At 44.1% G+C, this 26,130-nt stretch overlaps 1 protein-coding gene across 1 annotated transcript in view; it reads left to right on the top strand.

The window, feature by feature from the left end:
- PCSK2 (proprotein convertase subtilisin/kexin type 2) overlaps nt 1-26,130 on the top strand; it is a 105,131-nt gene that overhangs the window by 5,562 nt on the left and 73,439 nt on the right. The window contains exon 2 of the mRNA XM_066638562.1: nt 15,760-15,864. Within this exon, the coding sequence (XP_066494659.1) occupies nt 15,760-15,864 (105 nt within the window). The remainder of the gene's footprint in view (nt 1-15,759; nt 15,865-26,130) is intronic.

Genomic DNA, 26,130 nt, shown 5'->3' with positions numbered 1-26,130 from the left:
CCTCCCAGTGCCCAGTTTAAAGTTCTTCTATTTCAGGCATATCAAGATAAAGACCCACCTGGCTTTGCAAGTGCAAAATAGAAAACATTCCCCTTACCAGCTGAAGCCTCTTTTTTGTCCTTTGTAGTGGGGGGGGGGGGGAGGCTGCCTTCTGGAGCATTTGTTGTGCTCCAGTACCATTGGATTGGGACCATTCCTAACATTCCTCTTTGCCTGCCCTGATCAAGGCAAGTCTGCCTACTCACGAGTAAACGCAATTCTGAGGCTGCTTTGCTTTCCATAGGGCTCCATAGACTTGCAGCTGGGAGGGAGGAACCTCCTCCTCCGGTGTTTTTGTAGGCTGCTGTCATTGGATGAGGACCATTCTGACATCCTTGGAGACCCACAGCCTGCCTTGACTAAGGCAAGTTTGCCTACTTGCAAGTAAACACAGCCATGTGGCTTTGTTTCGGCTCAATAGACTCGCAGCTGGGGGAACCTCCTTCTTGGGTGTTTTTTTTGGGCTGCATTCATTGGATCAGGACCATTCTGGTGTCAGTGGATGCCTCTCAGCCTGCCCTTTTCGTTGGACTATGGAAAGTATGCCTACTCGCAAGTAAACACGCGATACGGCTCACTTTCACTTTCCATAGGGCTCCATGCATTTTTTCTTTCTGGTTTTTTGGCCATACCTTTTGAAGGAAAGGAGCTATTTCAATTCTGTTTTTTGCATTGCACTCTGCTGGCCATTCCACATCCAACGGTGTATGGCATGACAGGGTAGCTCCTGCAGCCGCAGTGTTAGTGCATCACCCCCCCAGGGCACGTCACCCCCCCAGCATGTCACCTGGTGAGACCCGCACCCCCTGCAACCCCCGCACCCTACTAGCTACGCCACTGCTGGGGGACCGACCGCCTGATCCAGCAGGGCTCTTATGTTCTTCTCACCATTACAAAAACTGCATTTAGACATTCAAAGCTAGGCATGAATAACTATAGAAGAGTTTCATGGAAGTAGGAAATTGTTTTAAACAATTAATTATAGTGGACCCCAGCTTTACTATGGCAATAGTAAAGAGTTCCAGAGACATTGCTGTATTGTGAAAATATTGAAATGTGAACCCAGTAGCACACTGTTTGTTGGCAATTCATTCCAAGTCTTTGGAAGCTGATGCTTCTGCCACAGAACTATTTCTCTGAAATGTGATTTAGAAGGTACCTGTTGTGCTCTTTCGGAGCCACGGTTATCAGTTTACACAGTGTTGTAATTATAAAACACTACTTATAACACTGTATCTTTCCTTCAATACACACAGCCGCAATGTGGCAATGCAAAGGAGACACTGTTTGGTTTGAGAAGGGCCTGTGCATTGCTGTTGCTGCCCGGAATGGCTCTGAGGGCGAGAGTCTGCTTACATGGCTTGTTGCAGTGCCTGTAGTACTGACCATTTTGCCCCCTTCCAGCTACACTACTGCCTCTGTACCTTTTCTTTGTGGAATACTACAGCACACATTTCAAGCATAAAATGTTGATATGGAAAACTAGTATTGGAGTCAACATGAGGTCTATCAATGGCTTGCAAGCATCAAAACATCTCCTAGCCTACAATGGGAAAACAACCGTTCGTTTACAACCCATTCTTTGAATGTCAGTAGGAGTGCAGATCAAAGATTCTTCTTCTTCATCTTGGTACAAACATAGACTGTGATTCTCAGCATGCTTATGTGCAAGTAAATTCTACCCAAACTATTGTGATTTACTGTCCAGATGAGTATGCTTAGATTCCAATGGACAGTTTCACTGAAAATGGGAGCATACTGTGGATTCTTGCTCAGTCTAATGTGATGGTACTGCATCTGATGAAGTGAACTACTGTACAGTATAGTCCATGAAAGTTCATGCTGAAATAAATGTGTGAGTCTTTAAGGTGTTACAAATCTCTGTTATTTTTGCTGCAACCGACTATCATGGCCACCCCACTGGAAGTCTTTCATTGTTCAATGTTATGGGTGGGTTTCTCTGCCAGAACTAGCATTCTAGCAGGGGAATATGATTCATGGTGTTGCAAATGCCATTCTGGGGGAGTGTGTGGCCACACGCTTCTGGGCTGCTGCCAGAGATGGTGTAGCACCCCACATGCAGCAGCGGTCAGAAGTGGCTTCACCAGGGGTGTTTTGTGGGCAGGGGAAGGTGTTCTTGGACAGACTGGGAGAAAGGCAGAAGGTGTGTTGGTGCAGGAGGGGGTACAAGCAATACACACGGGGATGCTATTGCCTCTGGAGCCTCCTGGCACACCACCTTTCTCTCCTTGGACTTGCACCTGCTATATAGCTATCACAGGTACAAGAAGACCCATAGGTGATCAAAGGGCTTATGGAGAGGTAAGGGGAAATATTTTCTCTTGGCTCACCCAAGCCCCCTGATTGCTTCCCCATAGGATGCCCCACTGCCTCTTTTGGTTCTCAGGGTTCTCAGTCTTACAATTGATGCTTATACCTTCAAGGCAGGGTATGTCTGTAGGGTGTTCAGAAGCCTTTGTAGTGCTCATATATGGATGCAAACTGAGGTTTTCAGAAATTCAGGGCCAGGTATGGGTTCTGGGACAGAACTGATGCTACCATGAAATCAGTGAGAAGTGGGATGCTTCAGGTGGCAGATAATGGTCCAGTTTTCTGGGGTGGCCACTCACCCTACCCAACCCCTTCCCGTGGATGGCTGGTAGAGAAAGAAAGGCAAAATCATGCTGCTTTCCTCTTCTATTCCCAACATGAAGGAAACAAATTATTGTAATAGGAAAAAAAGGGAAAGGAAGGGAGGAATGCTGTATAGTGTTCTGCGCCAGGCAGCAAAATGTTTTGGGCTATTCTGCACAAAAGTTTGAACTGCTGTATGCTCCAACTCCACCTATCAGCAAACATCACCTGGTTCTCTCACTCTTTTCTTTCCTGGAACCAGGAAAACATTCATCTAAGTTTGCAGACACCAGGGCTCCTGCAGATGATTCTACACCAGTGATGACACGCCATGAGGTTTTGGGTGACACACCAGCATTCACCAACACCTGACAAAAATCGAATTTGTTGTACTCTTATTCCATTTTTGGTATTATTTGACATTTATTTAATATATCGCCCCACACATGACTGGACGGTATTTTTTTAAAAATAAATGAATATGTAAAGAATTGTTTCTCTTTTGTTTGGGGGTGTGTGTGTCACACCAGCAGAGTCAAGTTAGACATTTTCTTAACTTTTGACATACCAAAAGGTTCACCATGACTGTTCTAAGCACTACTTTTCAATACTGCAGAAGGTTTCTCTAAGCCTAGGAGACTGTGCTACTAAACTCTTCATACTTTGCCAATTTACCAGGCGGAAACTATTACTGTATCTTTCTTTATTCTACTACTATGAGACATAAAAGTAATGGCCCAATCCTATGCCACCATCTTACACTATGTAACCGCACTGATGGAGCACACTATGTCCCCTATGGAAGGGGATGACCCGGTGATGGGGGAGAAGTAAGTAAAAAAAAAAATTATTTATCTCTCTGTAGGCCACCTGCCCATCAGAAGGTGTTGGTCCAGTAAAATGCCAATAAGATCTGGCATGCAGTGCACCAGTAGTTCCAGTGCACATGATGGTGGTACAAACATCTGACACCATAAGAGGACTTATTGCAGCAGATCAGTCCTCTGATCACAAGTCTTCTTTTGCTTATCAGAAAGAATGTCCTTGGCAATCACCAGTGGCAGAGCTCACTAAGGTGTGCTAGGTCTTTTTTTCTTTGAAGGCTTTTTTTCAAGCTGATTAGGCATCACACAGCTAACGGATTATGTTTGGAAAACAAACATGTGGGGCTTCTTCATGTCAAAAAGGGAAAAAAATTGAGATAATTGGAGCTTACTCACAAACCACAAAGCCAATAACACAAGAAGCATATTATTTGGCATGATTCACTCATTCCTAATTAAAAAAATATCACCCATAAGAAAAACATTTGTGTATACCCTAACTGCAAAATAATGCTTCGCTAATTGCTAAAAGAATCTCAGTTGTTAAAACAGATTGCTATGTGTTAATATGCATATGCTTTCGTTCTACCGATGTATAGCTGCCAATATGAAGTTGCATTTCTTTGCATGTGCCAAGTCATATGAAAGGCTGTGGCTATGTGATGCTTTGTGAACAGGAGTCTGCATAGACTGGTACCACTGTATGCTGCTGGAATGTTTTAGGATGCCTAAATCTTTTGGTATCGAGCTTTCAGAATTTATCCTCAGGGACAAAGATAAGAGTATAGGAACAGCCTGCTGGATTATACCACAGACCCACTCTGTTTCTCACAGAGGCAAGTCAGATGCTTATGGGAAGCCCACAGCACAGCATGAAGGCAACCCCCTCCCCACTGTTGCCCCCAAACACCTGGTATTCAGAGTTGCTCAGTATCTGAATAGGAAAGCCTCTTTAAACCATCACATAGACAGCTCCTCCATGACTGTGTCTAATCCCTTTTTATAGCTACGTAAGCCAGGGGCAGTCATTGCAACTTGTGCCAGCAAAGTCCTTCAGATATGCATTTTGTGACCAGCTCTTTTCTACTTGAAAGTACCACCTATCAAAGTTGAACAGTGTAACAGAGTTCTGTAGGGGTTGTCCAAGGTTATGTGTCTCTGTACTCTTCCCTTCTGTTCACATATGTCTAACGTAATGTATAATGTCTAATGCATATATAGACATCCCCCCATGTCCATGCAGGATACATTTCCACTCCCCCCACAGATACTAAAACCCTGGATAAAAGTGAACCGCAGACTTACAGTACTTCCTAGTAGTGTTGTTTCTCAACTGTCTTTCTTTGAAGCCCTTCCTATTACAAAACACTAGAGGAGGAACATGAAAAGCAATCTACCAGAACTTCAGAGGAGGGAGACTATGAGAACACTAACAGGAAGCAGGAAGCTTCCTGCTTCCTATTAGAATTCTGGCTGACTGCTTCTAGTGTTCCTCCTCTACTGTTCTGTAACAGGAGGGGCTGCAAGTGATGCATGCTGCAAAAAGATAATCAGTAATGAGCAAGTGGGAGGAGGGAACCATGGATACGTGAAACTGTGGATATGGGATCTGTGGATATGGGGAGATGTCCTATCGGATGGTCAGCTTTTGATTTCAAAATTACTGGCCTATTAACTGGCCTTGATAATGAGCAGAATCAAGACAGCAGCTAGGACAGACACAGGTCAAACAATGAGGAATCTCTGAAGTAAAGAGAAAAGCTGGGCAGATCTGATAGTTTGTGTAAAGTTTGACAACATTTCCTGGAAGTATGAGATGTTGAAGAATGACCTACTGGATGCTCCTTGTTGAGGTGCAAGAGGGCCTCTGGTTGATGTGCATTTTGTGGTTGCTTCTGATTAGATCCTGCCCAGGCACAACATACTTGATGTGGTCATAGCTTAGTAGGCATGGGGTGACTTCTGACATCATCCTTGGCCAGATCACTCTGTCAGCCATACCCAGGACTGCAGGCTTAGTGGGAAGCCTACCTGTTTGTCCAGCCATTTCTTTATATGTGCAGATACTTATTCTTTACTGTGCAGATAAAATACAGTGGGAGATTGCTTTATTTGTTAAGAAATAAGAAAAGACTCTTCACATTTGCTGTCCTATCCCAATTTTCCCTATCCTGCTGACTACACCAATTTGTCGTGCCCAAATTCTCCCTATCCTGCCGACTATGCCAATTTGTCCAAATATTCCAACTCCCTTTGCCCGCTTTTTGGCTAATTAACACCCTCCTTTTCCAAGAACAACAGCTGTGGTGTGCAAAGGAAACAAACTCCTTATCAATTTGTGCAATTAACAAAGTTTATTGCTACAAACACATACACTCCCTGCAAGAACTCTTGTCCAAAGGCTTTTCCTCCCCAAAACTCCACTTAACTTAGTGGATAGAGGTCTGAAGCCTCCAGTCCAAGTTCAATCCAGTCTCCAAAGCACAGTCCAGTCTTCCCAGTTCAGTCTTCAGCAGCAGAGTCCCTCCTCTGTGTCCTTTCCAGCAGAGTGTCTCCTCCAGCAGGGTCCTGGCAGTCCTCTCTTCTGTGTCCTCCAGCAGAGTCCTGGCAGTCCCCTTCTCCCATGTTTCTGTCCTGTAGGTCTGGGGTTAGGTTCCCTCTGGGTCAGGTGTACTGTCTGGTCAGGTAGCCTTGCTCCTTCTGAAGCTGCCTTTTATTCCTGTATGTCCCATTATCCAAATGCAGCTCAGCTGTGAGCTACCTTGTTAAGTCCAAATTAGGCTCAGGTGAGCATCTCTTCAGTCCATGTCCATTCAAAATCCCATCAAGGTCAAATGAAGCTCAGGTGTCCATCAGAGTCTCCATTGACCTTGATTGATTACAGCTGTGGAGCCAGCCTTGCCCTTCCCAGAGCTGTCAAAAAGCTGTCAGAACATGGAATCGCTGTCAACACCACATCATTCACCTGATGATCTGATCTTCCATTACATTTCCTCACACTTTTTTCCCCTTCCGCCCTTGGAATCTGCCATTCCTTTTCAAAATATTCCCATTTTAGGCACATGAATGCATCCAGATACATAGGATCTCAGCAGACAAAGCACTATTCAAAAGCTAATGGCTGGGAAACTGCTGAGAAAATAATTAAAAGGATGTGTTGATTTTACCTGATTGATGCAATAAAAGAAAGAGAGCGTATCAGCACACAGAAGATTAACCCCAATTTTGATGGGCAATAAGCAGCTGCCATTTATTAATTGGCATTAACAAACAATAAAGGATGTTATTTGGCAGGGGTATGAGCAGTCATGGCAAAGCACATGCTCTGGCTTCTCCCTTCAAAAGATGGGGTTTAAACTAGCTCTAAAACTGATCTCCCAAAAATGTTGTTTCGGGAGGTGGAGGCCCTACATCTTTACACCTCCGTTGTAGCCCTGCTGCAGTGAATTAGGGACAGAATGATTTCAGATTCTTTTTTTCCTACTTAAAAAAATGAGACACCCTTTCTGCTGAATAAGGAATCTGTCTTAGAGTGCACATCAGCACACTGTATCCCTTGAGGGACTTTTGGTCGTTTTAGAATGCTGGTCGAGTCTTTTCTCATTCCTTGTACAGCTAGTGCTCCTTTTAGAAATGAACAAAAAGCAACAGCCTGCAACTTTTAGAGATGTGTAACCACATTTAGAATGGGTGGAAAATGCTGATTTAATTAAAATGATGACCAAAATACAATCATTTTTAAAACCTGTGAAAGGCGATCTGTGCTTGCTGGGTATTGTCAAATCTTTGGTTTGCTGGTAATCTGTTGTTTGGTCCTCTGTTCCATTCCATCCAAGTTTTTGAGTGAGCTTTAACTTTTCCAAGATTTTGCTGCTTGAAGACAAAGGAACACAGGCCTGTTTTTAGGTGTCTTGCATAGTACGTAGCTTGTCTTTTCTTTAAAAGATAAAACCAAACAAAAGAGGAGCTTGATGCAGTAGTGTAGCTGGGGGTGGGTGGGTGGTGTGGTACCTGGAGCTGGGTGACATTATGATGCTCCCCTGTGACATCCTGTCACCTCCTGTGCCTGTGCCATCATCCCGTCCCATGCATGTGCAGCCTTGGCTCCAGAAACCAGAGGGTGGGCAGGAAGGCCCATTTGATGGCATTTGCAGCAGAACAACGGTGAGCACTGTCACCCCCTCCTTGCAGTAGAGATGGTGGAAAGCCACTACACCACTGTGGGGGGCAATGCAAGCCTGAGGAGGGGGGGGCAAAATCCCCAGGCTTCCAGGGGGCCCAGGCCAGGACGAAACAATGTAAACAATACAAAAGACATCTGGGTACCTCAATGTCATCCTGTTCAGGACTGTGTTTCCACTATAGTTTTAATGCATTTTCAATGCATTCAGGAGGCTGTAATTTGTTAAGTGTTTGTAGTTGGTTAGCTCTAACAGCTCTCAGATTCCTTAACGAACTATAGTCCCCCCATAATGCATTGCGGGAATAGAAGTGCATTGAAAGTGAATTAAAGCTGTAATGGAAATGTAGCCCAGGTCTTCCCCATAAGCACCAACTTGTATTAGTACAATTTAAATATGAGGAAGTGAAACTTACACCTTCAGACTAGAACTACTAGGACTCAGTAATAGGTCACCCAGTCCAGTTCACAGAATTCCCAGGCCCCTAGTCAGCTCCGTCCTTTCTTCTAGTTTAGTGTGTGCCTAGAACACGTGGCACTAGATCAAACCTACATTTGAAGGTGAAATTAACACCTTTACAGAAAATAAAAAAACAGAAAAGCACAGAAATGAAAAAAGAGGAAAAAAAAGTTTATTTCACCTGGACTTGAAATGAGGGAGAAAGTGAAAGCCAGTCCTTGGATGCCCCTGCATTATTGGAAGAAGAAAAAGCAAATGAGGAGGATTTTGCTGAGGTAGAAGAAAAGAAATGCCATAGCACTACACAAAGTAAGGAAATTAATCCCATTCTGATAAATGTTTTCATTTTGTTTCAATCTTGCTAATGCTAAGTTAAAACTGTCAATTAAAAATTTATTTTAAAAATGTAGAAACATCTACTTTGTATGAAAATTGAGGAAGCGGGGCCCAATCAGGCATCTTGCCCTGGGCCCAATGCCAGCTCTCAGTGGCCTGGGTGCAATGCACCCCCATGGCTTAGCTACCCCACTGGCTTGCTGAAGTAATAAAAGACAGTACTATCTCTGTCTGACCCTAAGACTGAGCCTGGCTGCAGACACCTAAGAGTAAGCTCCATGTATACCTTACCTCTAAGTAAACATCTAGTAAGTGTTATGGGTGTACCTTACCTCTAAGTAAACACCTAATACCTGCTAGATTTAATTTCCCTTTATAAGGCGCATAATTAGGTTATTAGTTGCAAAATGCAGGGAGGAAGGTGCCATGTTCTGCAAGAATACTGTTTTGCCATGAATTCACACATCTGTGTCAAAATCCTTATATACCAGTTTGCTAGGACCATTGCTGAGATCTTCCATGGATGTTGCTGTGACTGACACAAAGGTGGACAAGCCTGCTATGAATTGTTCAGCCGTGCTTCAATTATTTATTGGGTTCCCACTGGCAGTGGGGACACTGTAGAAACAATAACTATCAGAGAGTCACAAGCAAGGGAGGGATGCTTGCACAGGTGGAGGCAAAGAGTTAAAGCCCCTTTCCATCTGCCGATGCCCTGATCTGGACCAGCCCACTCCCATCTCCTTGGCTTCTTTTTAGAGCAGAAAAATGTGACAAGACCAGTCACAATCTTACCATAGCATTTAACCTGGTTCTAAAATACCAGGGTGGGGTGGAAACAGGATTCACAGGTATGCATTATTTAAAACACAATGCAAAAAGGAATTCCAATGCAATACAGTGATCTCATCAGGATTCTTTCTTACCTAGCGTTCTTTTGATCAAAAGAACAATATAGATGTCTATAAGGGGGAAAGGGTGCAAACTAGAAATTTTGGATGTGCCAATTACAACATTAGCTTAAAAATTCTTCACAACAAACTGGAAGGCAGACAGAAGAGCTCACCAGGTAGAGGCAATGCGTGGAGCAATAAGAGAACAGGAGCACATTTGCCCATCCTTAACCATTAAATTCTAAGGCTACAACAGGTATATAGGAGCAACAGCATTCCCGGTGTGATGGGCATGGTGTGTGAATTAATCCGTAGCTTTCATGTGTCACTGTGAGGGGCTTTTGAAGCTTTTGGGGAGAGTAGAGAAGGCAAATAAAATAGTCTTTTTGTGTGTGTGAACAGTGGAACTGTCATCTGCTACTGGAATATAAATAATTAAACCTGTTCTGTGTGCAGCGCTGTTGGTATGGAGCCATTCAGGGGAGGGAATGTGATAGGTGGCATTTCATTTTTCTCAGTCACCATATGCTGTGATTGCTAAAAATGGCTTCTTTCATATGCTCACAAGTCTTTCCTCTTTTCTGTGGTTGCTCTTCTTTTTCAGGCATGGTTCACACAAACCTCTATGGACACATGCACACCAGTGCCCTGCCCTCAAGGAGAGGGTGATGCTGCTTGATACATGTACTTCCCAATTGTAAATGTTACTGTAACCATCCAAAAGCATCATCCACAGAGGTATTTGTGATCTTGGGTTATGATGATCATCCCAGTATTTGATCATCATCAAATGTTTATTACTACTGTGATTCTTGCTCTACTCTTGTTGACCACCCCCCACCCCTCGCTACCTACGCCGCTGGTGGGAGATAAGAAAATGCACATGTAAAATGGGTGCTGTGTATGCAATTCCTTCTCCAATCCAGCTCTCTGTGAATATCTTCAGTCAGAAAATCAGCAATAAGAACATAGGACATTCTCTTTTGGATCAGCCCAAACATCTATGCCAGGGCTGTCAAACTTGTTTTATATTGAGGCCCAAAGTTATCATTCATGGGGCCTGCTGACGACTGGAAGTGACATAATCAAAAAGAAAGTGACATCATTAAGTAGACGATGACCAGAAATAAGCACTTTTTTCTCACCCAGAAATGCATTAGCTGCAAATGACAGAAGAAAAAATGTGCAAATCTGGTTCATATTTTCGAAATATGAGAGAGCCCAATTATAACTGGGGTGGAATATATTGCTTCTGGGGTGTGCATTTGACCCATAGGCCTTATGTTTGACACCCCCTGGTCTATATAGTTTACCATATTTTTTCCAACGAGGCCAGTCAAATCTTTCTGGGAAGCCCACAAGCAAGGCATGAAAGCCAATGTTGTGCCCCATGGGCAAATTTAAATGTTCTTTAGATAAACTGATGTAACATGGCAAATATCCATTGACAGATCCAAGCTCCGTGAATGTGTCTCACCACCTTTGGAAGTAATTGAAACTGATTGGCTCTTTGGAAGGAGCAGGAGAATGCTGGATTGAGGTCATTTCTTCTTCTCCTCCCCTCAGCACCATTGCTGCTTATTTGGCAGGGATTTCACATATGTCATCTTGGCAGCTGTATGTACGCATAACTGGATCAAAAGTTCTGTGCCCTCATTTTAAAGCTGTTTAAATTATACTGAGCCATATTACATGTTACATTATGTATGAAGTTTAGCCCTGTGTTTTTGTTTTTTACCCCAGTTAAATAGCAGCCACAAGTGGATCTGGTATGCAGTCCTGATCAGCACTGCAGAGAATAGGGAGGAGGTATTTTAATGCTTTCATGCTCTGCTCTGTAGGATTGACCTGCCAATGTGGCAGACTAAAGTGGTTGCTTTAGACAGCAGATTAAGGAAACCTCCCTCCCTGCTGCTGCAGCCACCCAGCACCTTCCTTGCTGACTCCTTGCCCCATCTACTCCTTACACACTTTGCAAGGGTTACAGGGCCAGTGAAGGAACAGTTGCCAACAGCTTTCCTCCCTTGTCCAACATCTTGCCGAAGCCTACAAAGGCAGGAGAGAGAGCTACTGAGCTGCCCCATGCAGATTTCAAACAGATGCAAGATGGCTGGAGGAACAGCTAGCAGTTGCCTTTCTTATTTCATTCTCCTGCAAAAGGGAAGAGGTGGCATGTCTCTTTAAGTGGGGGAGTATGCAGTAGCATATACACATGTCCAAACTCAGTGGCAGAAAACAGGGTGAGTCTGCCACAGCTGTTCCATTGCAAATCAGGCCCCCAGAGCAGCTTTTAGCCCCAGGAAGGAAAGTTCTTCTGTTGAGCTTCCCTTCCAGGGCTAAAAGGAGCTTTTTGCAGTGGCGGACCTCCCATTGACTCGATGGGGCAAATGCCCCAGGCACGGAGCACTGCAGAGCTTTAGGATCCTGCAGAATCCTCTCTGAGGCTCCCGACAGGGTCGGAAATTGTGCTTCCAGTTTCCTGGAAGCACAGGTCAAAGCATTTGGGGAACCTTCAGGAGGCTTCCCTGATGCATCCTGGAGTCGTGTGAGTCACTGTGCGCTCCAGATAAGTGAGGGGGCGAATTTGCACACAGGGGGTGACAGCATCCTACAGAGGGGTGCCATCTTGGACCTGTGACCCAAGGCGCTGGTTGGGGAGATCTGCCACTGTATTTTTGTTGGGACTATGGCGCAGCAGAAAACAGTTAAATACCCCTTTTCTATGCTGAGTGGTCCTGCTCCCCTTCTGTGGCTGCTATTTAACTGAAAAAATACAGTGCATGAGTTTAACATAATGTGTGGCTTGGTCATAAGTTCCTGGATATCAGTTTTTGAAACTGCAAGTAATGACTGTGGGCCGCATCTCTCCACTCGTTCAAAACGAGCACAAATGGGCTGACAAGCAGTGCAGTGTGGCAATTGGACTTCTCCTGCTTGACCTACATTTTCGTTATTAAGCAGCGTCACTCCAATCAACCCTGTTGAATTATTAACTGAGGCTTAACTGTATGATTAGTAATACATAACAGTAATGGTTTTTTCTGCCTCCTAGGTGGGATTTCATAAGAAACCCAGGCAGAAATTCTGGGAGTGTTAAAGCCAGAGAAACATTCATGACAGGTTTTTCAAACTGCTTCTACTTCAAATGACAAGATATTTTGTAGATGAAAAATGCAGCGTTCGGAGAAACAGGAAGGCCTGAGCCAAAGGCCAGCCAAATGTACAGAAATGCAAAAATGGCTTCTGTCGCTTTTCAGGCTTGCCAAAACATTGTTTGAAGATAATAATGTTGTAGAGTAATGAGCAACCACATTTTGCTCAGCCTTCTATGTTTCTCCTTGTGCAAAAAAAAAGAAAAAAAGATCAGAAGCATTCCATGAGGAACTAACCAAATAGGTCATCAAATAGGGGAAATAAAAAAAAAAATCCTCTTTTTTATGGCTGTAATTTGTAAGAGGATAGGAGGCTCAAAAATGGAATTGAAAATGAGAATGAAAAGGTAATCAAATAGTTATGAATTATTCTAAGCAAGGAATAGCACAGAGACATGCAGTGCAATGTCAATCTCAGCGTTGATGCTCTCTCTCCTATCAGATGGTATAGCAATAGGGCTTTTAATACAGGCGTAACTTGCACTTTCATCTGGTTAGGGGCCAGAACATGGATGAATGTCAAAGCAGAGCCTTATTTAGCTTGCAAATTTATTTTGGCCATTGAAAAACATAGACAACAATATAACACAAGCAAATGAGTGATAAATCTAAATGAGCAGAATAAAAGAAAAACAAACATAAGAACATTTACAAATGTCATGGAAGGTTGAATGGTATTGTACGAAAGAGGAAAAGATGTGGATAAAATTTGAAATGTAATTATAATTGAAAGCGGTTGAAAGAGCAAAGTGATGTAAGTCAAGTGGATGAAAGTCAAGGTGTGCCTGACTCTAATGTCCTCTAGCATTTGAAAATTCAGAGAAAATAGGATGGATTCATATATAAGCTATCGTCATAGCACAAGTTGAAACAGATTGTAGAGAAGGAAAGGTCCTTGACCTCAATTTTTAAAAGAGACCCAGTGTATGGAAAGCTAGCTCCTATGGGAAAATCTGGGCTAGCACTTTTCCTCCATTTGTGGGGATGTTGGTGAAAGCAAAGCCAAAAGGTAACTAATAAAATTCAAAGTCAGTAGAGACATATCTTTGCCCTAAATGGCTACTACCTGCAGTTATACAATTGGCAGGATTATAACTAGGGAAGATATCAAGAGTATGAATTTGACATGAAGGGGGCAAGTTCAGGAGCAGATTTAATCTCAACATACACATAGAAAATTGAAAATTGGACAACATGTCTAATGGCATATTTTCTCATATTTCCTCAGTGTGAAAAGCGGAAACTGACACTGGATGTATGAACCAGTCTCAGCAAGCTCTGTAAATGTTGTGAACCTGCATGCCTGTGCAGAAGTAGAGAATATGTACCACCTGAGAAACATCTCTCATTACTTCTTGCTGTACAAATTAGACGTTAAAAATGGGGGGGGGACAGGATGCTGCACATTTCTACTCTCTTATTATGTAAAGGTTAGGTAAGTGCTTATCAGCCTGAGAAAATTTTTAAAAGGCACATGTAATGTGTCATTTTTGCTTGGAAGGCATCTTGATGTATTTGGTAAGCGGGCTGCAAAAGGTTCCCGCAGATGCTGCATGCCAGGCACAACTGGCTCCAAAGGAGCTGTAATGTGCAAGATGTCCCATGGGATACATGTACCAGTTTGGAGTGCTTCTGCAACCAAGAAATATAGATTTAATCTCCTTTGGTGGGAAATGCTTTGGTGACATGAAAGATTTCTATGCTGCCATATTCACAGCCCACTCAGAGCCCAATCCTATGCTCAGCGGCACAGCTCCATGCCGCCAAGCACTGTCGTAAACATGCCGTAAGGCACGTTTGCGAGGCTCACCGCTGGGCTCCTGCCGGTACTAACCCAGCGCCGGCCGGTGCTGGGCTAGTGCGGGGTGGTCGCCCAGCTTCCACAGCTCAGTAGTCCCCCGAACCGCCAAGAAGCGGCATAGCAAGCGGGGATAGGGGCGGGGCGGGGAGGAGGCGTTCCAGGGAGGGGGGAGGCCGGTGGGGGGTGGAGAGAGGGCGGGGAGGACATGTGACGGGGAGGTGTGATGTGGGTAGGGGGCGGGCTGGAGGTGTGCGGGGGGAAGGAGGGAGGCGGGTCCATGGAGCTCCGCTCCGCAGGATCCAAGGTACTCATGTAGGGCATGGAGCTCTACATGAGTACCTTTACCAAAAGGTTGGCGGAAAAATGAGTAGCCCCATTGCAGGGCTGCTTACCTTACTCAGGGGAAGGGGACGAAAGTCTCCTTCTCCCGAGGTGCCTCCCACGGTAGCCTGGGAGGCTCAGGATGTGGCGGCAGCCCTTCTTGGTGCTGCCGAGCCTGGGTGCCCCGGGAAGCTCAGAATTGGGCTGTCAGACACTGTAGAACTGATGTGGAACACAGCATCCAGAATGATTTAACTCTGACATCTATGTAGGCCTATGAAAATGAACATTGTGCCATCTGTGCCATCTCGGTTTCTGTGAGAAGGGATGTTTTGTATGAAGAAATATTAATAATGTGACCCTCCAGCTGAAGCCGTACAACCTAGAAACAAATTTCTCAGTGAGAGCCAGGATGTTTTTGTCTAAAACAGACCTGACCACAATACAATTTTATCACATTTCCTACGTATGTATTTCTTAATTTATGGTTTTCCATCAAAGGGTGCAATCCTAATCCCTTATGTCAGTGCTTTCCAGCACTAACATAAGGGCAATGTAGCTCTGAGGTAAGGGAACAATCATTCTCTTACTCTGAGGAGGCCTCTGTGAGTGACACCCAACTGCAGGATGCAGCACAGGTCCCATTGGCACCGCTATGCCAGTGCTGGAAAGCACCGACATAAGGGGTTAGGATTGCGCCCAAAATGCATATTCTTCATTTGTTTACTTTCCCTTCCTTAAGGACTTCCTATGCAAAATATGGGTTTGTAAGTTCCTTGAGACTGTGATCTCACATTTTGTTGTTACTCCATACAGTACCAGGCTCGCTGATGGTATAATATTAAAAATATGAATACTATTTGGTGGATATGTAGGCACAAGCTACTGTATGCATTTTTATAGGAGTGTGATATTAATTCTGGGAACAAATGAAACTTGATGTCAACACAACATGCTTTATTTCTTCTCCACAGCCTCTCAGATATAGGACTCCTGTAATTGAATGAATGCTTTCTTTGAATGATTTCTTCATTGTTTAGAGAGAATTGCATTGTCAATGATAATAATGATCAGCACAAGCAGTGCCTCTGACATGTTAATTGTTAAAATCTTCCTCAGCTCCCCTTTACAGAAGACGGGTACCACTTTTATCACAGCGGTTTGTCCAAGGGTCGGACGCGGCGCAGTCTTCAGCACCAGCTCCGCTTAGAAAAGGATCCCAGGGTAAGTTGTTTCCGTGTGCCTTTCCGTTTTACAATCGCAGTCTGAAGTCAAATGCATGGTGTGTAGTATAAGGATTTGAAATAGCAGGACTGTAACATTGTACCTGAGACCTTGAAGAGCCACTGACAGCTAAACAATGCTATGCTCGATGGAACACTGGCCTGACCAGTAAGGCAAGCACATGTGTTTACCAGAGAAGATATACCTAAATGTGGGATTCAGGAAATCTACTTCCTGATTCACAGTAGCTTCATGTCTGTATTTACTCTCGTTGGATCAGCTTTACATAATACTGAACACGATGATATTCTCAGGTGTACACATGTCAAAATGTTTTGTCAAAATACTCACAATTGTCAAACTCACAATTGTGTACTTAGTCTGTGGAACTCCTTGCCATAGGATGTGGTGATGGCATCTGGCCTAGATGCATTTAAAAGGGAACTGGACAAATTTCTGGAGGAAAAATGGGTTACAAGCCATGATGTGTATGTGCTACCTCCTGTTTTTAGAAATGGGCTATGTCAGATGTAAGGGACGGCACCAGGATGCAGGTCTCTTGTTGTCTTGTGTGCTCCCTGGGGCATTTGGTGGGCCACTATGAGATACAGGAAGCTGGATTAGATGGGCCTATGGTCTGATCCAGAAGGGCTGTCCTTATGTCCTTAAATTTCACTGTTGTCAAGCAACTTGGGTTTCTTTTAAAGTACCTTCCTAGACCAGCTTTGGCACTGAGAATGGTTACTTGTCAAAGGGGTTGAGGAATATTGACAGAAGGTATTTTATGACTTACCAGTAGATCACTACAAGTGGCACAACAGTTTCTTCTTCATAGACAGGCAACCTGATACAACAGATCAAACAACCCTGAACAGCTTCAGAAGCGTTCAGAATAATTCTTCCAACAAGAAATTGTTCCATTTGTAGGCAACTTCTCTTAATGCAGAGGACTATAGAGAGACCCAGTGCTCCACAGCAGTGTTAAATGAAGATTACAAGTCTGATCCTTCCTAGTTTTAAAGCTGACATAAAAGGCTCATAACCTGTCTCATAAGAAATGTTGGGGTTATGGCTGAGAAACCAAAGGAAGCCCTGCTAAAGACCACATAGGAGATATGGGACTTGTAACCCTCTTTCTCCTGGAATGATCTTGTTAAAAGGAGTGAGGATGAAGAGCAACCCTACATAAGATTTGTACCCCAAAGTACCACTCGGAGCCAAATCCCTGAACAAGAACATGCAATTTGTTCCAGTTGCACATCTTTGTGGGCCTTCCTTCATTCCTTCCTTCCTTCCTTCCTTCCTTCCTTCCTTCCTTCCTTCAACTTCATTCAACATTCAACTTTTCATTGTCATCTGACTAATGATTTGATTGGAGCACTATTCATGAAAAAGAGAGGCCACGCAGTTCAACTACGATGGTTTGACCGTATAAATACATGAGTTAAATCATAGGCACATCTCTTTCAGTCTTATTATGAATGTTTATGTATCACTTTTTGACAGAAAAAAATATTCATAAAGCACCTTACGCAGAAAAATAAATATGTGAATCTCTCTAAGGAGATCCAGAAGAAACACCAGCAAGCAGCCCCTGGAAAAGACCCTATGCTGGGATGAAGAAGGATAGTTCCTCTTCCTTTGCTCAATATGAGAGAGCCACCACTGTGAAAGTGCCCCTTTGCCCAGGTAGTAGGGTGATTGTTTGCTCAAACTGTCTGAAAATAACAACAGGAAACCCTTCATTAGCACTGCATCTTTTATTAGCATACTGTATACGCAATTTTAAGCCTGAAAATAGCTAGCTTGGATATAAGTTTCCAATGATTCAATGGGTCCTTTGACCCATTGCCAAACTGTAAGCTTGCGGATTACAGGTGTTGAATATTCATAGTGTGTCTGTTGGAACTGCAGGTGTCAGATACAACATTTGTATACATTTACTACCATATGCTTTGGAAAGAAACAAAAAATGTGTAAAACAAACCAAGTGTATGGAGAGGAAGAGAGCAGAGGATCATGATACAAGTGCATTCATCAAACCCCAAACCTCCATGAACAAAATAATGAAAGCTGAGCTAGAGAACAAATGAAGGAAAGAAATTCACACGATCGCACTTCTGCAGTAGCGAGGCACAATGGGACCCTACCCCGTGTAGCACTGGCTTATAAAACTTTAATATCAAACTACGCAGGAGAAGATGATTGTGTTCCTTTTACAGTTACCGAAAGCTATTACAGGAGGCAAAGAGCTAAACACCACCAGGCATTTCTCTTCCTATGAGCAGTTAGAGGAAATGAAAATCAAACATTACAGCAAAGAGCCCAGGCTTCCGCAGAGGTTTCTGAACAAGAATGTGGTGTTTGGTTTCTCAGCGCTATTTGCCCCCGTATGCCTCAGGCTCCGATATTGTTCATTTTGCACCTCGGAGTTTCCATTATTATTTCCTTGCCTTTCTCTATTACTCTGTCACAGGAAATCTACAAGGCAAGACTCAAATGTCTGGAATTCGGATATCCAAATAAATTAGTAATTAGCACATATATTGACTGTAACCTCTTGGAACCTCCCTCTCATCTGCTGCTTGTGCAAAGCCTTCAAACTCGCCTGAGTGTTGGGCTGGGGGCTTAAGGGGGAGGGGGCTCTGTGCCTTTCCCAAAATTGTAGTCATTTAATTCAGTGGTTTGCAATAGTCTGAGGGCCCAATCCTATCCAATTTTCTGTTGCCAGTGCAGCCATTTCAATAGGGCATGCACTGCATTCTGTGGTGGGGAGACAGTCACAGTGGCCTCCTCACGATACTGGAACTTTTGTTCCCTTACCTCGGGGTTGCATTGCGGCTGCACCAGTGCTAGAATGTTGGATAGGATTGGGCCCTAAGTCACTGGTTCCTAAACTTCTTTGAATGGTGCTTCCCTTGACCTACTGGGTCATTGGCCATGGCTCCCTATGAGGGCTACAATCGTATACATTGTATAGGGTGGTGAGTTTTTTGTGAAGATTCTGTGGCAACCCTAGTTGGTTTCCGCAACTCTCCTGGGGCTCACAGTTTGGGAAGCACTGGTTTAAATGGTTAAGCGTTAACCACGCAGGAAGTTTAGTTTGCTTATGCTTACTGTAGTTCATAACTTAACCATTTGTGTGGCAACTTATTCTTGTGACGGAGATGATGCTTTGTTTAATGCAAGCCTCATGCAAGGCTTTTCTGGTATGGATATTCATTTTAAAGGCCATTCCAGGTTTTGAATCATTCAGCTGGAGTTATCCTGGGTACGTCTTGCACAGATTCTGCTGTTGAGAGACCAGTTTGCACATGATTCAATCAATTGGTTCTTTCCATTGAATTATAATCTCTGGAGATCTCAGCACTAGAAATATAGGAGTTATTCACCCCATTTTTTCCCCCCGTGAATGATAAATTAGGATGATTGGTGCAAGTGAAAGTCAGTTTGTGTAAATCTAGCACCTGTTCTCTACTAAAAGAACAGCTCGTACAGATCACATGTTTATCAAAACAATAGTTTTGTGGACAGGTGTGTATATGTGTGAGAAAGAAAGAGAGAGGATGCACATGAATGAACACTATCCACAGGGGAACAATAAGATAGATTGCCAGGCAACATATGGCTATTAAGAATTTTAGAAACACCATCTTTCTTGCTATCCATCTCTTATTAAATGCTTTGAAAAAGCACCACCAAGAAAGGAGCTACAAGTTGAAAGTGGAAACGAATCTTTGCCCAAACACCCTGCCTTCTTCCAGCTAACTAAGGACAAAGAGTAAACAACAGTGTTTTTAATGTACACTTTTCAAGCTAAGAAATGACTCAGAAACAGACTCCAGGAGACCCATATTCTATTGTACTGTTAAAAGGCTGACATATAAACACAAGTGTTAACAATGCATAAACAGTTTTTTCCCCAATGATTCTGAGGCATTTGCCAAAAGAAAACAGAATCTTCCAAGAAAGGACAAAGAATTGAAACTTTGTTCAAAAGTTCAGTTTGTATCTTTGACTTCATTCCACTTCCTTTCCAGTGCTCACACGCTTTTTCACGTAAGCAAGCAGACTTTCAGTGCACATGCAGTTGAATGTGCATGTTTGAGAGGGGTGTGTGTGTGTGTGTGTGTGTTTTGGGGCTGGACCTGTTGACTCCCCTCCTTTGCATGGCATCTGAACCCTTCATTTTTACAGAGTGCAGAATGGATTGCACCATGTGAGCCGTCAGATGCTGAGATGTCTCAGACATGGGAAGGTCAGGTGCAGGGCCAGCAGGTGCAATCCCACAACCCCCTCTATGCATTCATTTGCACACGATTGATTTCCAGCCAAGTCTGCAAAGAGCTAAGGTTAATCCTGCTTGAGAAGTATGGGTGAGATACAAGGACAGAGCTGGTCCTAGGCAGTAGGTACTTTTAACAGGAACTGGCTCAGTATTCTCTCCCTGTCACATGACTGTTTGGATCCCATGCCATGGACACTTGCAGCACTATTGTCCTCTCTGTCCTGCCTTGGCCTGAGGTGAGGCAGCTGAAGGTACAGGACCTAGGGAGAACTAAAAGGGAACAATCTAATCCAATGGAGTTCCAGCTCCAGCTGAGTTCTGTTATATATCCTGCCCTGGACTACCCCTCCAAGGCTCCACCCCACCGCTTCAGAGTGAGGCTTTTTAAAAGGGTAGTCTCTAGATCTGAAGTCAAGCTTTCTGCCTTTCACCTGATTTGTTCCCTGCATTGGTGGGTAGGGAGTGAATGGTGAGAGGTTCCTGGTAAGTCAGAGTCTAACCCTTGGGGAGTCTGCAAGGGAGGGCACCAGGATGAGGTCTCTTGTTGTCTGGTGTGCTCCCCGGGGCATTGGTGGGCCGCTGTGAGATACAGGAAGCTGGACTAGATGGGCCTATGGCCTGATCCAGTGGGGCTGTTCTTATGTTCTTATGTTAGCTTAAGTGGAATAATCTCTGAGCCCGTTGGTTTAAGGTTCATAGTGTTCCACATTGTTATGTCTCTCCTCACTAATAGGGACTGGGTTCTGCATCAGAGGAGTCAGTGCTGACTCTTCCTCTTTTATCCCCTGTGTTATGCAATTAGGTCATTAAGTGAATATTCAGTCCAATCTATTGGCTTTGTTGTGTAAACAGACACTCCCTGCCGGACACTAGCTGGCTGCACAAGCTGCTGGAGATAGATTGCCTCTTCTTTGCTTTAAGGGCCTCTCTGTTGTGTAAGCAGACACTTTCCTGCAGGCTATGGGAGATGCGATTACCCCATTAAGAGCATCTTTATTGTGCTTTGACCACTGTCATAATATGCGGGCTGTCGTTAAGCGAACAGTTGTTAAGTGGTGCACGCCTGTATATATACTTAGCTATATATCCCCAGATAGGGCTTGGCAAGAGCCCTATTTTAAACTATTGAGAATCATTAACTGCCGGTGTTGAGAATCCTAAGCTAGATATATATCTTCAGGTTTTCAACACTGGCTGTTAATGACTCTCCATCGTTTAAAATAGGGCTCTTGCCAAGCTCTACCTGGGGATGCCAGAGACTGAACCTGGGACCTCCTGAATGCAAAGCAGGTATTCTACTATCCTAGCTACAGCTCCTCCTTGAGCCATTTCTCTGCCAGCCATCTGTTCCCTGCCATGCTGTTGCTGTGCTCTGTAAAGAATTTGTCTCTCCCCATTCCGCACGTACTGCTTCCTAGTCCGATCTCCCAACCACCTCTTCCTCCCTGCCACTGCTGCTATGCCCACAAGACACATTAGAGTGGGTTGGGTTTTCATGGGCTTCAGTGTTCATCTTGCCAGGTGCCCTTTCAATTAGGTAGAGCAGTGGTTCCCAAATTGGTGGGTCACGGCCCACCAGCCAGGGAAGCACTTATCTCTGGCCTCTTAAGAAGTGGGACAGGCGATGGCAGCTACACAATCCCCAGGATCACACCACTGCTGGGGACAAGGTTTTTTTTAAACTTAACTAAGCCAGCGCCGGCCCCCGGGGGTGTGTGTGAGAACTCAACAGATGCCTCCACAGGGCTCCTCAAGCCTCAGAATTACTAAAAATAGTGATCAGAACCCACTTCCAATTTCTCAAAATAAAATAATGTACAACCCAATACCATAAATATGTAGTTGCCCCAGAAAATAAACTTGTTGTGGAGGAAGGGTTCCTTCCTCAAGAGAAAACTCCTTCTCTCAGAGCAGTGATTTTCAACCAGTGTTCCATGAATGTGTGTGCCTTTGGAGTTTGGCAGATTTATTAATTTTTTAAATAAATATCATTTGTTTATAGGGCCACTGAGGGATGTGAACCCCCCCACTAGCAGCATGGTGTGCCTTGTCAATTGTCAAAAGACTGATGGTATGCCTTGACAATTTTAGTGTGCCATGTGATGAAAGGTTGAAAATCGCTGTCTCAGAGGAAGGGAGTCTTTGAACACAACTGAATAGAGATTTTTGTGTTACATTGTTAAATTTTGTGACTTTCACTAATTCCTAGTATAAAAGCATATGCAACTGGAAGAGCCAACTCACAGCAATCACACTGCAGTTTCCATTACCCTGCAATCCTATGCGTGTCTACTCAGAAGTAAGTCTCATTGTGCTCAGTGGAGCTTACTGCCAGGCAACTAAGGCTGCAATCCTATAGGTACTTTCCTGGGAGTAAGTCCCAGTGAACTTAATGGGACTTCCTTCTGAGTAGACATGCCTAGGCTTGTGCTGGATAACAGCACCACACACTGTGTGCTGGGGCAATTGTATAAAGAGAATTCTAAGCAGGAAAGGAATTGAAATTAATAATGCATATGGAAAATGAAACCCATTAGCAGAAAAGTCTCATTGGTCCATGTATCAAAAAACCCTGCCTAGTGCCATGGGATGAAATTGACTATTAACTTTCTTATCAAGCCTAAACTTGTTTCATTTTGTTATTAGTCATGTTGACAGAGCACAATGGATTCTGGAGGAAACAAGTGGTGCTTTCTTACTGCTAGTGGTGCTGTTCTGTCTGTATCATTCTGTCTATGTTTGCTCTGTGGGCAAATTCTCTTTAGTTTCTTATCAGAGGAAAAGGCTGTTAGCAGCATGTTCCAGCGGCCTGACTTCAGAACTGATTGGATTCAATTCTTTTGAAAATAGCATGGATTCTTTCCACAGAATATGGTATAAGGAAGTCTGCTTTGGAAACATAAAGCTGAAGTAGTTTCGTTGTTGCTGCAATCCTATGCACACTTACCTGGAAGTAAGGCCAACTGGACTCAGTGGGTCTTACTTCTGGAATAGACTTGCATGGGCTTGCATTGTAAATCCTATACCATTGCAATGTTGAGTACATGTGCTGAAATTAGTATCTGTGTCTATTATGAGAATTACTTGTCAGAAAGGAAAGGGGAACATGCTCTTTATAGTCTAGACTAGAACAGGGGTGTCAAATTCATTTAACACAGAGGGCCAAATAGTATTCATGATGCTGGCTGATGGGCGGAAGTGATGTCATTAAGCAGAAAGTAATGTCATTAAGCAGGTGATGACCAGAAATAAGCACTTTTTTCTCACTAAGGAACCCTTAGCTACAAATGACTGAAGAGAAAATACGCAAATCTTGATAGTACTTTGAAGATATGGGAGCGCCCAATTATCACGCTGGCTACCCTTTTACCAGTGACACCTCAGCACAGCTCAGCAGCTGAGTACAGCTGACAGTGGTACTAGGAGAGCCCGAGGGCCAGATAAAGAGCTTACAAGGAAAACATTCGATCCTTGGGCCTTACATTTGACACCTCTTGTTTAGAGGGGTGTAAGGACCGCTAATGTGCAGCCTCTGGTCTCCCTTCTAATGAAACAACATTGCAGTGAGGCATGAAGAAAGAGACCTGTAATATCACAGATAAAGCTGGTAGACTTTAACAAGAGAACTTCATCTCAGGGAATGGAGATGAAGCAAATATTAGTCTTTTCTTACAGACCTGTTTTATGATATAACAAAACCTTTACACAAGACAGTTTCTTCATTTCAAAGCCTTTTGCATCTTAGGTCATACAGTGCGTAAGAAGTGCCTGTTGATCAACCATTCATAAAATGTATGATTTGTTTACCTGCAACAGTGACTCCAAACAAATATCTAGAATCTAGATTCCTATATTTCTGTCAAGCAGCTGGCTTTTATAAGACCAAAGGCAGCTGTAGGGCCCTCTATGAAGGCCGTCTACTGTCTCAGCACTGGAGACTTGGTGGGAAGTTTCCTCAGAACGCTGGCTTTCTGCTCTTGGGGGTCTGAGATGGTGACCCATTTGTCTCTGTCTAATAGAGATACTTCCTCCCTAGTCTGTTACTCAAGGTTAGGCTGCTAGTTCAGCAGGGCTATTATGTGGCCTCGAATATCGTACGTTCCCAGGTGGTATCTAGTTCTGTGCTGAGATGGTCCCACCACTTCCTTCCTTTTATTTTACATAAGGATAGCTAAGAAAAGCTCAATCCATATTGATAATGGGGACAGTTTATAATCTAATCTAACATTGTTGTTGGCAACCTTCAGTCTCGAAAGACTATGGTATCGCGCTCTGAATGGTGGTTCTGGAACAGCATCTAGTGTGGCTGAAAAGGCCGATTCGGGAGTGACAATCCCTTCCACACCGGGAGCAAGTGCAGTCTGTCCCTGGTCTGTCTCCCTAGCTATGGGCCTTCCTTCTTTGCCTCTTTGCCTCAGACTGTTGGCCAAGTGTCTCTTCAAACTGGGAAAGGCCATGCTGCACTCCAAGCGGGCCACTCAGAGGCCAGGGTTTCCCACTTGTTGAGGTCCACTCCTAAGGCCTTCAGATCCCTCTTGCAGATGTCCTTGTATCGCAGCTGTGGTCTACCTGTAGGGTGCTTTCCTTGCACGAGTTCTCCATAGAGGAGATCCTTTGGGATCCGATTTTTTTAACAGTCCAACCCTATTGAATGGTGGAGCTTCAGCTGCAGCGCTGGCAGTGGGTGTTTTAAAAGCGCCGTAAAGTCCTTTTTGACCCCCTGTTAGTAAGTGGCGCCTGTGGGAAAGGCATCCCGTAGGTGCCACATCCTGCCCGATGACCACCAGGGCAGATAATTCTTGTGCCGGACAGCAGAGGGGCAGGGGATGGTGGTGGGAGGGCATTCTGGAGGCAGAGAGAGGGTGAGGGGGGAGGGCGGGAAGGGGGCAGGGATGGCATAGCAGGCCTCCACCCCATCCTATCCCCTGTCCTGGGCCTGCCAGTATTACATGGGACTACTTGGTTTTGCACCAGCTAAACAACTGGCTGAGATCCAAGTAACCCCATTGAGCAGGCTGGGGTGCTACATAGGGTAAGGGAACAAGTGCTCTCTTACACTGAGGCCACCTGCTCTAATCCAACGATGGATACAGCATGGGCCTAGTGGTTGTGCTGGACCTGTTGTTGGATGGGATTGGGCCAGGAATTGTTCAGACTGAGTCCATACCACTCATCATTTGGTTCGCATGCCCCAAATGGCTATGGATACCCACAGTTAAGAATCCCTGGATTAATGGTGACATTTCTGCTTTGCCTTACCATTAAGTTGATGACTGAACAAGGAATGAAGCAAAGTGCTAGAACTGGAAACACAATCTGAATTTAATTTTTTTTTTTTTTTTACTACGACAATCCGTCTCGGTGCATTTGATTCACACTTGTTTTTCTTCTCTATAAAGGAATATCTGGCATTTTGTGTACACAAGCTTTTTCAAACCTGAAAACTCTAGAGGCTGGAGTATTGCCCAATGTAATTACAGTACTTCTGGATGCTACAGGTCTTCTAGCCAAATAAGCAAACTGATTTCTCTTTGACTGCATGTTACGTAACACTGCAGTGTTCTTGTGTAGAATCACTGGGTCCCTCCTATCCTATCCCTTCAGTTCAGTCTCCTTTTAGCAGATGGCTGACACTTTGTTTTCTGGCTCTTCTGCAAGCAGAATTATTGAATGGCCTGGTCCAAAGATTCATTGCACCCGAAAGTAAAGGCTACCAGTGTGGTGAACCAATTCTGTGTGAGATGAAGTTCACAATTCACGATGTCATGCTATATTTGCAGGGAAATTAAAAAATTTCACAGCAAATAGATTTGCCAGAACAGATGTTACATATTAAGGCAAAAGGGAACTCTATTTGTGAACTCTCAAATACAGAGGCATAACTAGGGCAGGGCCTCTGGGGCACCTGCCTTGGGCACTGTGCCAAAGGGGGGATGCATGACTGCCCTTCAGGCTCTGCCCTAGTTATGGAGGAGGTG

The sequence above is a fragment of the Tiliqua scincoides genome, chromosome 1, assembly GCF_035046505.1.
Source record: "Tiliqua scincoides isolate rTilSci1 chromosome 1, rTilSci1.hap2, whole genome shotgun sequence".
Lineage (NCBI taxonomy): Eukaryota > Metazoa > Chordata > Lepidosauria > Squamata > Scincidae > Tiliqua > Tiliqua scincoides.
This window is presented reverse-complemented; position numbering and strand designations above follow the sequence as displayed.